The sequence below is a fragment of the Lipophrys pholis genome (assembly GCF_963383615.2).
Source record: "Lipophrys pholis genome assembly, chromosome: 8".
Classification (NCBI taxonomy): Eukaryota; Metazoa; Chordata; class Actinopteri; order Blenniiformes; family Blenniidae; genus Lipophrys; species Lipophrys pholis.
In genome coordinates this window covers 2065471-2079083 of record NC_137630.1, presented here as the reverse complement: position 1 = coordinate 2079083, position 13613 = coordinate 2065471, and the positions used below count along the sequence as shown (strand labels likewise).

The following is a 13613-nucleotide window of genomic DNA, read 5'->3' as shown; positions in this document are numbered from 1 at the left end:
ATGGTGATCATTGATTTCTTGGACTGACGGCGCTTCAGGCAATCAGTCGGTTGGTCGGTTTGCTGCGCTCGCGCTCTGGATGCGTCTTCATCCACGTGACACCGTGCCTCCTCTTTAACTTTGTTTATGTGCTGCCACTGAAGCAGCCGCAGCTTCAGCTCCTCTCCGCTGCTTCAATTAGGGGATTCACACCAAATAAGGTAACACTCGGACACGAGCCGCTTTATTACTGGGGGGCACAGAGGTGGCCGCGTGCGCCCCCCGCCGGATGCAGGCTCTACGCCGCAGGGGCGCGCGCGGCGCGGCGATGGGCCACAGAGAATTCTGCCAATGTTCACATTTAATGCACTTTTTCTTCACTCTTACGTCTGATTCGTCAGGTTCATTTTTGCTCCAGTGCAAAGATAATATATTAATCTCTATACAACAGAAATCCTAACACGTTAGCTGGTTTTACTGCAAAATGAAGTAAATTATATTAAAATATGAATCATCTCAAACCCAGTGAGGACAAATGAGAAATAGAACTTAATATTATTGAGAAAGACTTTTCCTTGAAGGACTCGGCCGCTGTGGAGAACTGGCGTTGTTGAGATGGAGCATCCTGAGCTGATACTCTGCTGTGAAGAATAAATCTGCTCAAATGCTGATGTTCAAGATGTTCAATAGTAGTGATGAGAACAGTTATTTTCAGATCCTTTCAAGTATAAAATAGATATTTGATGCAAACTTTGTATTGTGTTTGAAAATGGATCGGAATTATTCAATTGTGGTATTTTTAATCATTAATTATAACAACATCTTCAGTTATGAGGCACTTTTCAAAAGAGGATAGATCCTGATCAAAAACAAAGACTTGAAGGAAGAACGGTAAATACTTTTCTAAACACACGTTCTTTATCCCCTCACACTGTGAGAAGTTCTCTAGTAAACCAAGAAGAACCACTCAGATGTTATTGGAACAATCTCTTCACCTGTTCTTTGCCCGGTGGGAAAGCGGTGGCGTGAGGAGAGGCTGCCACAGTGAAGACAGATGAAACTGTGAGCTTCAGTAGGTTCTGTCTGGTCCACATGAGAACACAATGAAATGCAGATCAGGTAATATATGATCAGTAATGGTTAAAAAACACCTCACTGGAGTGTGGAAGTCTGAAGGGAGGAGACACACTGACAGCAGAGTTCAGCAGCTTTCTTCTGTTTCCTGTTCTGCACTAAATGACTGCAGAGCCGTGGTGTGGGCTATGTTGGGTCTGAATAAGGGCCTGGGCGGACACAGCTGGAGGAAGGAGGATTGTTGATTAATCAACCTCAGTGGAGAACCAAGACTTTGACTTTCTTCTGTTTGGAGAGACGAGACGTAAAATCATCGGGTCAGATTCAGAGTCTCCGTCTTCCTTCAGGTTAATTCAGTGCGTGTTAATCCAAACAGCACTACGATCACAACATATCAGATTCCTGTTGGAGTGACAGCGGGAGGTGAAAACAGAAACAGCCTCAGACTTTCTTCGTAGTTTGAACCTTCTCTGAACGAGGTTAAGAAAAACTGTTGGTGAACCTAAAGTGTCGACAGACTCACTGATATCCTGTATGGAATCACTTTCTCAGCTCGGACATGTCCGGCCTGCGGCCCGTCGGTGGTCCTGACCGGCAGAGGTCAGTAGAATATTATTAACCAGATGAAAAGCAGCGTCATAACAGTGCAGTGGTTAGCACTGTCAGTTCACCAGGTCTTTCTACTGACTCAAACTCCCCTGGAGCTGCAGAACATGTTTAACTGTGAAAACAAGGATAACTCAGCTCATGCACTTTTATTATTATTAGTAGTAGTGGTAGTAACAATAATTATTGATAATAACAACAACTATAATAATAATATCAATAACAACAACTGTAATAATAACAATAATAATAATAACAATAGTAATAACATTAATAATAATAATATTAATATTGTTATTATTATTCTTATTATTATTAATAGCAATAATATTGACAATAATATTATTATTGTTGTTATTATAATAATAAGAATAATATTAATAATAATATTATTGTTATTATTATTATTAATAATAATAATAATAATAATAATAATAATAATAATAATATTAATATTGAATGTTGTTTCTGTTGCTATTTTTATCCACTTGAGCTGCTCTTGACCTTTTTAAACCTGAAAATGAGTCTGGTGTGAAAATAAAGTAAGATGAACGTGTTATTCTATATAAGTGTGTCAAAGCTTCAGGGAGCCACTACAGAGCAGCTGAGGAGCCACATGTGGCTCAGGAGAAGAGATCCAACCTGGTGTGTGTGTGTGTGTGTGTGTGTGTGTGTGTGTGTGTGTGTGTGTGTGTGTGTGTGTGTGTGTGTGTGTGTGTGTGCGCTTTCACTACTAAAATGAACAACAGCACCAGCTAGTGGCCTGGAATGCAGCTCTCATTTTCAGTGTGAAGGGATTTTCTATCAAAACTTTTCTCAAACAAAAAAGCGAAGACGACGACGTTCAGCTGAAACGTGTAAACGGGGTTTAGCGATGTGAAACGCCGATTCTCACACAGACGATCAAAATGTCTCGTCCAACATAACGAGGGACGTCTTTAACCTTCGTGTCACTCTGGAGTTAGGACTCTGGAGTTCTACTGAAGCGTCACGGATCATCAACCTAACGAGCCGTAGTTCAGTGCTGTGAAGTAAAACTGGACACAAGTGGAGTGATTATTGTTTGGTAATGAGGTTGAACGATTGGTATGTGCCCTTTTCTCAGAGCTGTTTCCAAACTTTTCTGGCCTGTGATTCTGCAGTGATGTCATAACATTCCTGTTTCTGAACCACTGGGGGAGTTGGATACCTTCAGATCTTTCTGTAACACAAACACTGCCAAAGCTTTCATGTGCTGCTTGTTCACGGTCACGGAACCTGCCTGATTACAATCTGAATAAAACCTCTGAAAAGGTCATATTATATATGTGGAATCTAGTTTAGAAGATTTAGAATTTACAGATGATGTTTCTTTGTCTTGTCCTGTTCATTATAGGACTTCTTTCTTTACATGTGCAGTGAAAAGGTGAGATGAAAATGGCTAAAGGAAAGGCAGTGTGTGTAATTTGACACCAGCTTCATCATTTCTTCTGCTGGAAACTGATCCTGACTGAAGCAAATGACCATCGACAGCTCAGGGTCCAACTTACTGAGTCCCAGTGTGAACGTGTGGCGAAGAGACAGCCTGCTTTCTTTAGTCTCAGTTTCACTCTTTTTATTTTTTTATTTTATCTGAAATGTTATCAGGAATAACACATGTAATCACTTTTATGCTATTTAGGTTGATCTAATCTAGCTGCAGTAACTCAGCTGATGTGAATATAACCCGATGCAGAGTCATCTTTCTGTTTTGGTTTGGATTTTCAGGACAGAGTGAAGCAGCCAGGCTGAATCATAGAGGAGAGCAGGAAGCAGGTACCGACCACAGCCGTCCTCATTTCACTCATCTTGTCCTACTTTCACCCTCCGACTGCCGCCGGATGCCACCGCACCGTCTGCAGGAGCTGCAGTCTGTGTCTGTGGTTCACTGCCTCAGCCCCGCCTCACGGTCGGAGGTTCCACTTCCTGAGTCGAGCCTGTGGCTGATGGCACGAGATGGGTGACGGTGGGAGGCAGTGGGTGATGGTGGGAGGCAGTGGGTGACGATGGGTGATGGTGGGAGGCAGTGGGAGGCAGTGGGTGATGGTGGGAGGCAGTGGGTGACGGTGGGAGGCAGTGGGTGATGGTGGGAGGCAGTGGGTGACGGTGGGAGGCAGTGGGTGATGGTGGGAGGCAGTGGGTGACGATGGGTGATGGTGGGAGGCAGTGGGAGGCAGTGGGTGATGGTGGGAGGCAGTGGGTGACGGTGGGAGGCAGTGGGTGATGGTGGGAGGCAGTGGGTGACGGTGGGAGGCAGTGGGTGATGGTGGGAGGCAGTGGGTGACGGTGGGAGGCAGTGGGTGACGATGGGTGATGGTGGGAGGCAGTGGGTGACGGTGGGAGGCAGTGGGTGACGGTGGGAGGCAGTGGGTGACGATGGGTGATGGTGGGAGGCAGTGGGTGACGGTGGGAGGCAGTGGGTGACGATGGGTGATGGTGGGAGGCAGTGGGTGATGGTGGGAGGCAGTGGGTGACGGTGGGAGGCAGTGGGTGACGATGGGTGATGGTGGGAGGCAGTGGGTGACGGTGGGAGGCAGTGGGTGACGATGGGTGATGGTGGGAGGCAGTGGGTGACGGTGGGAGGCAGTGGGTGACGGTGGGTGATGGTGGGAGGCAGTGGGTGACGGTGGGAGGCAGTGGGAGGCAGTGGGTGATGGTGGGAAGCAGTGGGTGACGGTGGGTGATGGTGGGAGGCAGTGGGAGGCAGTGGGTGATGGTGGGTGATGGTGGGAGGCAGTGGGTGATAGTGGGGGGCAGTGGGTGATGGTGGGAGGCAGTGGGTGATGGTGGGGGGCAGTGGGTGACGGTGGGAGGCAGTGGGTGATGGTGGGGGCAGTGGGTGATGGTGGGTGATGGTGGGGGGCAGTGGGTGATGGTGGGGGCAGTGGGTGACGGTGGGAGGCAGTGGGTGATGGTGGGGGCAGTGGGTGATGGTGAGGGGCAGTGGGTGATAGTGGGAGGCAGTGGGTGATGGTGAGGGGCAGTGGGTGATAGTGGGAGGCAGTGGGTGATGGTGGGAGGCAGTGGGTGACGGTGGGAGGCAGTGGGTGACGGTGGGAGGCAGTGGGTGACGATGGGTGATGGTGGGAGGCAGTGGGTGATGGTGGGAGGCAGTGGGTGATGGTGGGAGGCAGTGGGTGACGGTGGGAGGCAGTGGGTGATGGTGGGAGGCAGTGGGTGACGGTGGGAGGCAGTGGGTGACGATGGGTGATGGTGGGAGGCAGTGGGTGACGGTGGGAGGCAGTGGGTGACGATGGGTGATGGTGGGAGGCAGTGGGTGATGGTGGGAGGCAGTGGGTGACGGTGGGAGGCCGTGGGAGGCAGAGGGTGATGGTGGGGGACAGTGGGTGATGGTGGGGGGCAGTGGATGATGGTGGGGGGCAGTGGGTGATGGTGGGGGGCAGTGGGTGATGGTGGGGGGCAGTGGGTGGCAGTGGGTGACTCCTCCTGGTCCAGGAGGCTGTTTTTCTTTTATTCTGTTGATCCAGGAAATGAAGCCTAAAACTGCTGCTGCTGTAAAACTTTGGCAGAATTCCTGATGTGCAGAATGTGGAATAACAGAATCAGACCTGGATTTGTTTATCTAAGCTCTTCTTTCCTGTGTGTGTGTGTGTGTGTGTGTGTGTGTGTGTGTGTGTGTGTGTGTGTGTGTGTGTGTGTGTGTGTGTGTGTGTGTGTGTGTGTGTGTGTGTGTGTGTGTGTGTGTGTGTGTGTGTGTGTGTGTGTGTGTGTGTCCAGGTGTTCCCTGCCTCCACCAGTGGTCAGCTAAACACTGAGTTGGATAAAGTCGATGATGAATGACTGGATGGACTTTACTAAAACCAACATGCTTTAATCTTTAGACCTGTTAATCTCAATGAGCTGATCGAGTGAAGTCAGGTTAACACACACACACACACACACACACACACACACACACACACACACACACACACACACACACACACACACACACACACACACACACACACACACACACACACACACACACACATTAATCCAGAACCTCTTTATTCATAACACCTGACCATATAAAGAGTTAATAATCAGAACTTGTCTTCATCTGGTAGAAACACCACAAAGCAGAAGTGACTTTCAGCCAATCACTGAGCAGCTCTGGAGGTTTAAAAGTCTCAACATGAAGTGAAGCTGATTGGTTTAATTTCATCTTCAGTCACCCTGGTGTTGATCAGTCATTGGGGGGGGGGGGGGGTTCTTTACAAACACATAAATGCCACAGCAGCAAGGTTCCGTTCATGTTTATTCTTGTGTGATCACGTCGACTCACATTGTTGTCGGCTGCGATTCAACTGGTGTTTTCTTGGTCGAGCTGCTCACAGCAGACTTCCTGTCCTGGCCTCAGTTCTTTGGATTGGTGTGGGACGGTGAGGCAGTATGCAGGAACCATGAGGAACCAAAGAACAGACTGTTGCTGTTTGCAGTGTGAAAGATCCTCTTCTATGATCAGGAGAACCTGGGCAGTGGAAAGTCCAATATTCAAAACATAACAAAGGCATGTGTGTGTTTGGTAGATTACTACTTTACTGCTGAGTATACATTTTATCCCACTGCCTCTTTTCTTTTTCATCGGTGTCACATTTGTAAGGAACATGCATTTGGGGGATGTGCAGCAGAGCGGAGTGGTTGGGTTGTGGTGTGTGGCGGCCTTCAGCGCGCTGGTCTCAGTTCTCTGGTCTCAGACTGCTGCTCACTGTCAGAAACACTGGAATCTGAACACTGGAGGACTGTGGGGTTCAGTCCACATTCTGGATTCAAGGCTTAAAGTGTGGAGAAGAGACACTGTGACGTCCCACAGAGACATATGGAGATAAAGGACACTGGGACGTCCCACAGAGACATATGGAGATAAAGGACACTGTGACGTCCCACAGAGACATATGGCGATAAAGGACACTATGACGTCCCACAGAGACATATGGAGATAAAGGACACTGTGACGTCCCACAGAGACATATGGAGATAAAGGACACTGGGACGTCCCACAGAGACATATGGAGATAAAGGACACTGGGACGTCCCACAGAGACATATGGCGATAAAGGACACTATGACGTCCCACAGAGACATATGGAGATAAAGGACACTGGGACGTCCCACAGAGACATATGGAGATAAAGGACACTGGGACGTCCCACAGAGACATATGGAGATAAAGGACACTGGGACGTCCCACAGAGACATATGGAGATAAAGGACACTATGACGTCCCACAGAGACATATGGAGATAAAGGACACTGGGACGTCCCACAGAGACATATGGAGATAAAGGACACTGTGACGTCCCACAGAGACATATGGAGATAAAGGACACTGTGACGTCCCACAGAGACATATGGAGATAAAGGACACTGTGACGTCCCACAGAGACATATGGAGATAAAGTCCTTCAACCATCTCATCTCGCCACCGTCTGAAACTGAACACTGACATTGACAGTTGACTGTTTTTATTGCAGAGAAAATTTTGCATATTCTTCGTGGCTGAAACCTGCAAGTTCAGCTCTGCTGCTCATCCCACACATGCTTGTTGAAACAAAGGCCAGAATAAGACCTTGAGCACCGCCAGAGCAGCTCGTACTGCATTGGAATACACAGAGAGAGCAGCATGAAACATGTGAGGAGGTTCAGCTGACAAAATGCAGGAAAATAGAAGAGAGAGAGAGAAAAGGTCAAAGAAGAGTGAGAGAGAGATGAGAAGGAGGTTGTGATGACTTGTAGATTGGTGAGTACTCACTAGAGGGAGCCAGCCAACTATCCCGAGCTGGGCTGAGTACTTTGTTTGGATGTGTGTGATGTGTGTGTTTTACCCAGTTTATCTGGAGAAACAGTGAAACAGCGAGCCACTGTGGAACGATAGCAGCTTCCTTCATACTTCTGCTTTACTCACTTCTCTTCATCCTCTCATTCGGCTCTCGCATGGTTGAATGTTTAGTGTCATTTAAAGATGAGTTATAAAAGTTGAGAAAACTGCGCTAATGACCTGCTGAGGGGATCTACAGACTTTTCTATTGTTGTTGAGCTCATTGAGTGTCTGATCACTCCTGGTCCACAGCGCCGGCATCACATTCATTGTTTGTTTTTAATTGGGCTGTTATTAAGTCAGGGGGCTGGATGGTTGTTATGGAGCTGAGAGGCATTCCTCAGACCAGACACACACACACACACACACACACACACACACACACACACACACACACTGAAAGGCCAAGCCTTCCTGATGGCTCGTGGCATTGAGCTCCTTATTTAGACAAAAAGCTGCAGAGTCACATCTCTGAGATCACAGAGAGGAAAGGAATCCACAGTCATCATGTGATGTTTGTTTTACAGTGACACTTTAGTATATCAGGGCTGTGGAGGCGGCTCATCCTCCTGGAATATGGATTTACGCAAATATGCATACGCATAGACGCACTGCTCCCTCTAGTGGTGATGGTAATTATCACAGGGGACAGTAAGGTCGACGTCATGTCCAAGTGAAATCGAGAAAAGAGCAGAAAAGTCAAGAACAGGGTGGATAAACACAAGACTTTGACACAAAGGGCATTTTTAGATGTTTGTATGTAAATAACGGCCTTTATACCCCATGCATCCAGCAGAGGGTGCTGCTCTGCATGAACATACTGGCTATAGACAAGAAGAAGTGAGTTTATTTTTTTCTTTCTTTCTGCAATTAGAAGAGTCATTGATAACAAACATGGTGTCAGCAGGAGTCCCAGGGTACGTCTGAAGGGTCCCTCCTATCTCCTTATCTATGGACTTTACCTGAACCCCTGGATGACATCACGGGGTTAAGGAAAGGTGTTAGGAGGCTTCCTAAAGGAGTTAGGAAAGGTGTTAGGAGGCTTCCTAAAGGAGTTAGGAAAGGTGTTAGGAGACTTCCTAAAGGAGTTAGTGAAAGGTGCTAGGAGGTGTTTGCTTATTGAGAATTCAGACAGTCCTTATCATGGCCGCCACACAGAACACTTCCGGGGTGAAGGAGACGTGGATAGAGAAGGAGACAGGAGGGACAATTCGGACGTACCCCCAGACTCTGTTCATCTAAACACTGCCCCATCATGACTCCCAGTGGTACTGCAGTATTTGGTCTGTGTCTGGAAGCTTCCAGGGGATTTACAGATTAATTATAACATGATTTAAAACAGTGAGAGTCTGCTATGCAGGTTCCTTCTTGCAGCCATGCGTAGTGTAACATGACCTCTGGCCCTCTGCTGTCCGTTGAAGTGGGCGGGGTTAATGCTGGAAGGCTCACATAACATTATCATTCACAATTTCCAATTCGTTTGAACTCTTGTGAAAATGATGAAGTAAATCATAGGAAGCTGGTGGTAAAGTAACAATCTGAACGGGGCTCAGGTGGTGCAGCAGGTGGTGCAGCAGGTGGTGCAGCAGGTGGTGCAGCAGGTGGTGCAGCAGGTGGTGCAGCAGGTGGTGCCACAGGTTGTCCTCCAATCGGCTGACAGGACTTCAATGCCAGCTCCACTTATTGATGTGTTGAACTTTCCCATGGAGGAAGACACTTGACTGCTCTGACAGAGCTGCAGGAGAAGAGTGGCTCCTGGTGATCTGTTGGGTCAGTACCGGAGGATCAGCACCTGGGTCAGGGTCTGACTCGGTAACCTTTGTAACGACACACTGAGTGCACAGACGTCACATTCAGGGTTAATGCTGAAAAACTCCTCCACAAATAATCAGAAAGCCCCAGAAAGTAAAGCTGAGCAGAGTTGAATGCCACGGTGCAGACACAAACAGAGCAGCGTGCGACCCTGAGGAGTTTCCCTTCAGCTGCCGGCAGCCGGAGGAGCTCACATCCTCACAGAGACCCTCAACCTCTTCATCTGCTTTCTCTGGATCAGCAATCTGAGAAACACACATCTGAAGACAAGCCACCAAACATGTCTTTTAACTGCAGGAGCCGGCCAGCGCAGCCAGAGAAAAGGCCTCAGCTGCACAGGGAGAACATGTTCTCTCCACACAGGAAGTTCTCCTTCCTGGGGTCAAACCCCCGTCTCTTTACACTCTGATTCAGCAGCAAGCGGAGCGCTCCACCACAACGCTGCTCTTTGTATTTTACATTGATCACTATGTGAGAGATCAGCTTTTATTCAGTCATGTCAGTGTGTTTTCTGTTCGCCACTCCTGATTCGGGCTTTATTGTGGTAACTTTCCTCTGGTTCCATCAACAATGAAGACTCATGTGACGCCTTCACGGGCTTTTTGATCCGAACAGTCTGAGATGATCAGACGTTATGTTCTGCCTCACAACTCAACCACATGTTTGGGATTTTTAAATACAAATGCAGAGGTAAAAAGATAAAGTTAGTGCTAAAACAAACTGCTCTTTAATGAAAATATCTATTTAAAGTGAGAATAGTTTAATGACACCTGCTTACCAGATTTGATTTTAGAATTCAGCTGTTATTTTTTCTGGGACAAATTCTAAGAGATGTTGTGGCTCTAATCCTCTAAGTAATTAAGAAAAGAAATCAGGGCTTTTTTTACTTCACTATTTTACTACATTTGGATTTTGTCTGTGTGTCACCGTTCTGAACGTCATGGAAAGATTCTGACTCTGTTGAGAAAATGTGACCATGAAAATAAACTATGACTTCAGACGTTTGTTCACATCATCTGTTTGGCACAGATGTGAGAACTAATCTAATCTAATCTAATCTAATCTAATCTAATCTCTCATTCAAGGCAGGAAACCCTGCTAAGTTTTAAATAGCTGCTCTAAACCTTTTCTTCTTTAGGCCTATTCTGTTTTACTCTTTTATTGTTACTGATGTTTATCACATATTTAATATCATTGTGTGTTTAAATATCGTATCTATCTGTCAGCTGTTTGTTTTTCATCATGAAAGTGAACATAATAGGGATGGTTATGATGTAGAACGGATTTGAAATGTTTCAGGTTTACTTTAACTTGTGTTCTTACTCATTTGTTCTGATGAGGAGCTGCTCATGTCATCTCTGAAGCTGTAGACTTCTTAAAAACGTGTTACACCCTCAAAGGATGTTCAGTTCTTATAAAGATTCTGATTCCATCGTAATGTGTTTAAACACTTTATTAACAACAGTGGTTTTGACAACAGGATGAAAATAAAGTGTTGAATGCCACAGTGGACATTCTTTTGGAAAAATTCTTCCTAAAATGAGCTTAAAAAGATGAAACCTACAGATTTAATAGTTTGCAGGATGAATCATTCTGAAAATGTAGTTTTGGAAGACAAACACAGATTGTGAGGTTTTTATATATTAAGGTTTTTAACACTCTAAATGTGTGACTGGATGAAAACACACGTGAACACACTTCATACAGAACAAACCCCATCAGCACACCAACATGTTTCAACCTCTCTAAATCCATAAACTTGTCATAAGTTCACAATGTAGAGATTGAAATGGTTTTCTATTGGTTTGGAGGTTCGCGGGGTCAGACTGGACCACCGGCCGGGTCTGTCCGGGCCCCCGGGCCTCAGACTGGACCACCGGCCGGGTCTGCCCGGGCCCCCGGGCCTCAGACTTGACCACCGGCCGGGTCTGCCCGGGCCCCCGGGCCTCATGTTTGACAGCCTGGTCCCGGTGCAGTTCGGTCCAGAAGGACTCCCTTTCCTTTGTTATCCGCCTACTTCCCCCTGCCGCTGTTTGCGGGGCTATAAGCGGCTGTCCGGTAACTCCTCTCTTTCTTCTGTCCCGTGCGCAGAGCGGTCGGAGAGAGAGACGCAGTGAGCAGACTCCACCCAGAAAAAATCCAGCGAACCGACTCACAGCCGAGGCCATAAAAATGAGTGGTTCCCACCCCCGGATCCACCAGAGCGCCGCGCCCGCTCCCAACGCTCTCTCCCCGGACAAGGACGCAGAAATGCCCGCCACGGAGAAGGACCTGGCCGAGGACGCGCCGTGGAAGAAAATCCAGCAGAACACCTTCACGCGCTGGTGCAACGAGCACCTGAAATGCGTCAACAAGCGGCTCGGAAACCTGCAGACGGACCTGGGCGACGGGCTGCGGCTCATCGGGCTGCTGGAGGTCCTGAGCCAGAAGAAAATGTTCAGGAAGTACAACCAGAGGCCCACCTTCCGCCAGATGCAGCTGGAGAACGTGTCCGTGGCGCTGGAGTTCCTGGACAAGGAGAACATCAAGCTGGTGTCCATAGGTAGGTGATGGATGGTGATGAGCACCTGGCTCCAGGTGCGTCCCCGCGCGCCGCTGTCAGCCGCTGTGACGCACCAGCGGACAGACCGACGCTCCTCCTGTGCGCAAACACACTTTAACGCACTTTCTCCTCCTGCGAGCGCAAAATCCAAAGTTAGCGGAGCTGCGGAGCTGGGCGGTTCAGCTCTCACAGCAGAGTCGATCCTTTCCTCAGTAAGCGGAGTTATGAAGCGTCGGTTCTTTCCACTCTAAAGTCGCTGTGTTCCTTAAATTGGTTCCTTAGTGAACCAAGCTGGTCTCCGTGATTCCAAAGAAAGAAGGTCTGATCAGTGATTATCGCTCTGATGGTCTTTAGTGGAACAGCTTGTGAAAGTAAAACATCTTAGGAATCAGAAGCTCTTTTACCAACTGGAGCCGCTTCGTCCACCACACACACACACACACACACACACACACACACACACACACACACACACACACACACACACACACACACACACACACACACACACACACACACACACACACACTCCGCTTCAGAGCTGTTTCCATCGAGATGGCAGGCGTTTCCCAGCTGCTTTTGTCTGGAGCTGTCCACATTCCTCCCCGCACCACCCCCCCCCCCCCCCCACCCCCACCCCATCTCAACCGAACTGAATCGAACCCATCCTGCTGATCTGGGCTCCTCAATCTGCAAAAACTTTGTGGGCCTGCATGTAAGCAGGAGGGGAGAGCTGATTCTATACACACACACACACACACACACACACACACACACACACACACACACACACACACACACACACACACACACACACACACACACACACACACACACACACACAGGGCTATTGTCTGTGCTGTGTCGTGCAGTGGGCTCGGGTTTGGTTCTCCAATGTGCTCAGCCGACGTGAAGCCGATGAATTTTCACTCTAGTTTTTCATTGTGCAGGAAAACTACAGGTTTTCTATGTTGTTTAGCTCCGTAGCGCCCAGAGAAGATGGCAGTAGTCTCTGGATCACATGACTGTAGATAGAGTTGTTAGAATGTCCCGTGTGTTTTGGGTTCATGAATGAGCCACAGGAAGAATTCAGTAGATCGTTCCATGCATCTTCTGACCAAAACTTTAAAGTATAAAACAGTGAAGACTGAAAGTCAATAGTACAATATACACAAGTTATACATTTAGAAAGCTGGAAAACTGTTTGGATTGAGCTGGAAAACTACATAGATTCCTTGTTGCAGACAGCATGGCCATGGAATTCTACCATTTTGGGTCAGGTTTGAGCCAGATCTGAACCAGGTCTGGTAGGGTCCGAACCAGATCTGGTCCGGTCCGAACCAGGTCTGAACCACAAAGTTTGTAGGAAGAGAAAAGCAGAATCCAGGTTTATAAACTGATAAATATCTCCAGTGTTCATTTTGATGGAGGTGTGTGTGTGTGTGTGTGTGTGTGTGTGTGTGTGTGTGTGTGTGTGTGTGTGTGTGTGTGTGTGTGTGTGTGTGTGTGTGTGTGTGTGTGTGTGTGTGTGTGTGTGTGTGTGTGTGTGTGTGTGTGTGTGTGTGTGTGTGTGTGTGTGTGTGTGTGTGTGTGTGTGTGTGTGTTCTTCTGAGTCATGTAATCTGAAGATGAGTCTCTCTCTCTCTACTTCCTCCTTTCTTTGGTAATTTGTGGTGAGTGTTGCTGCCTGGGTGTGTCTCCTCTCCTCTCTCCTCTCCTCTCCTCTCCTCTCGGTGATGCCGGCTGCCTCGTCTTTCACTT

General features: G+C 47.7%; 1 protein-coding gene across 2 annotated transcripts in view; it reads left to right on the top strand.

Annotated features, from left to right (window-relative positions):
• flna (filamin A, alpha (actin binding protein 280)) overlaps positions 1-13613 on the top strand; it is a 54933-nt gene that overhangs the window by 475 nt on the left and 40845 nt on the right. For both annotated transcript variants that reach the window (XM_080470526.1, XM_080470525.1), the window contains exon 2: positions 11402-11852. In XM_080470526.1, the coding sequence (XP_080326652.1) occupies positions 11483-11852 (370 nt within the window). In that variant the 5' untranslated portion in view covers positions 11402-11482. The remainder of the gene's footprint in view (positions 1-11401; positions 11853-13613) is intronic.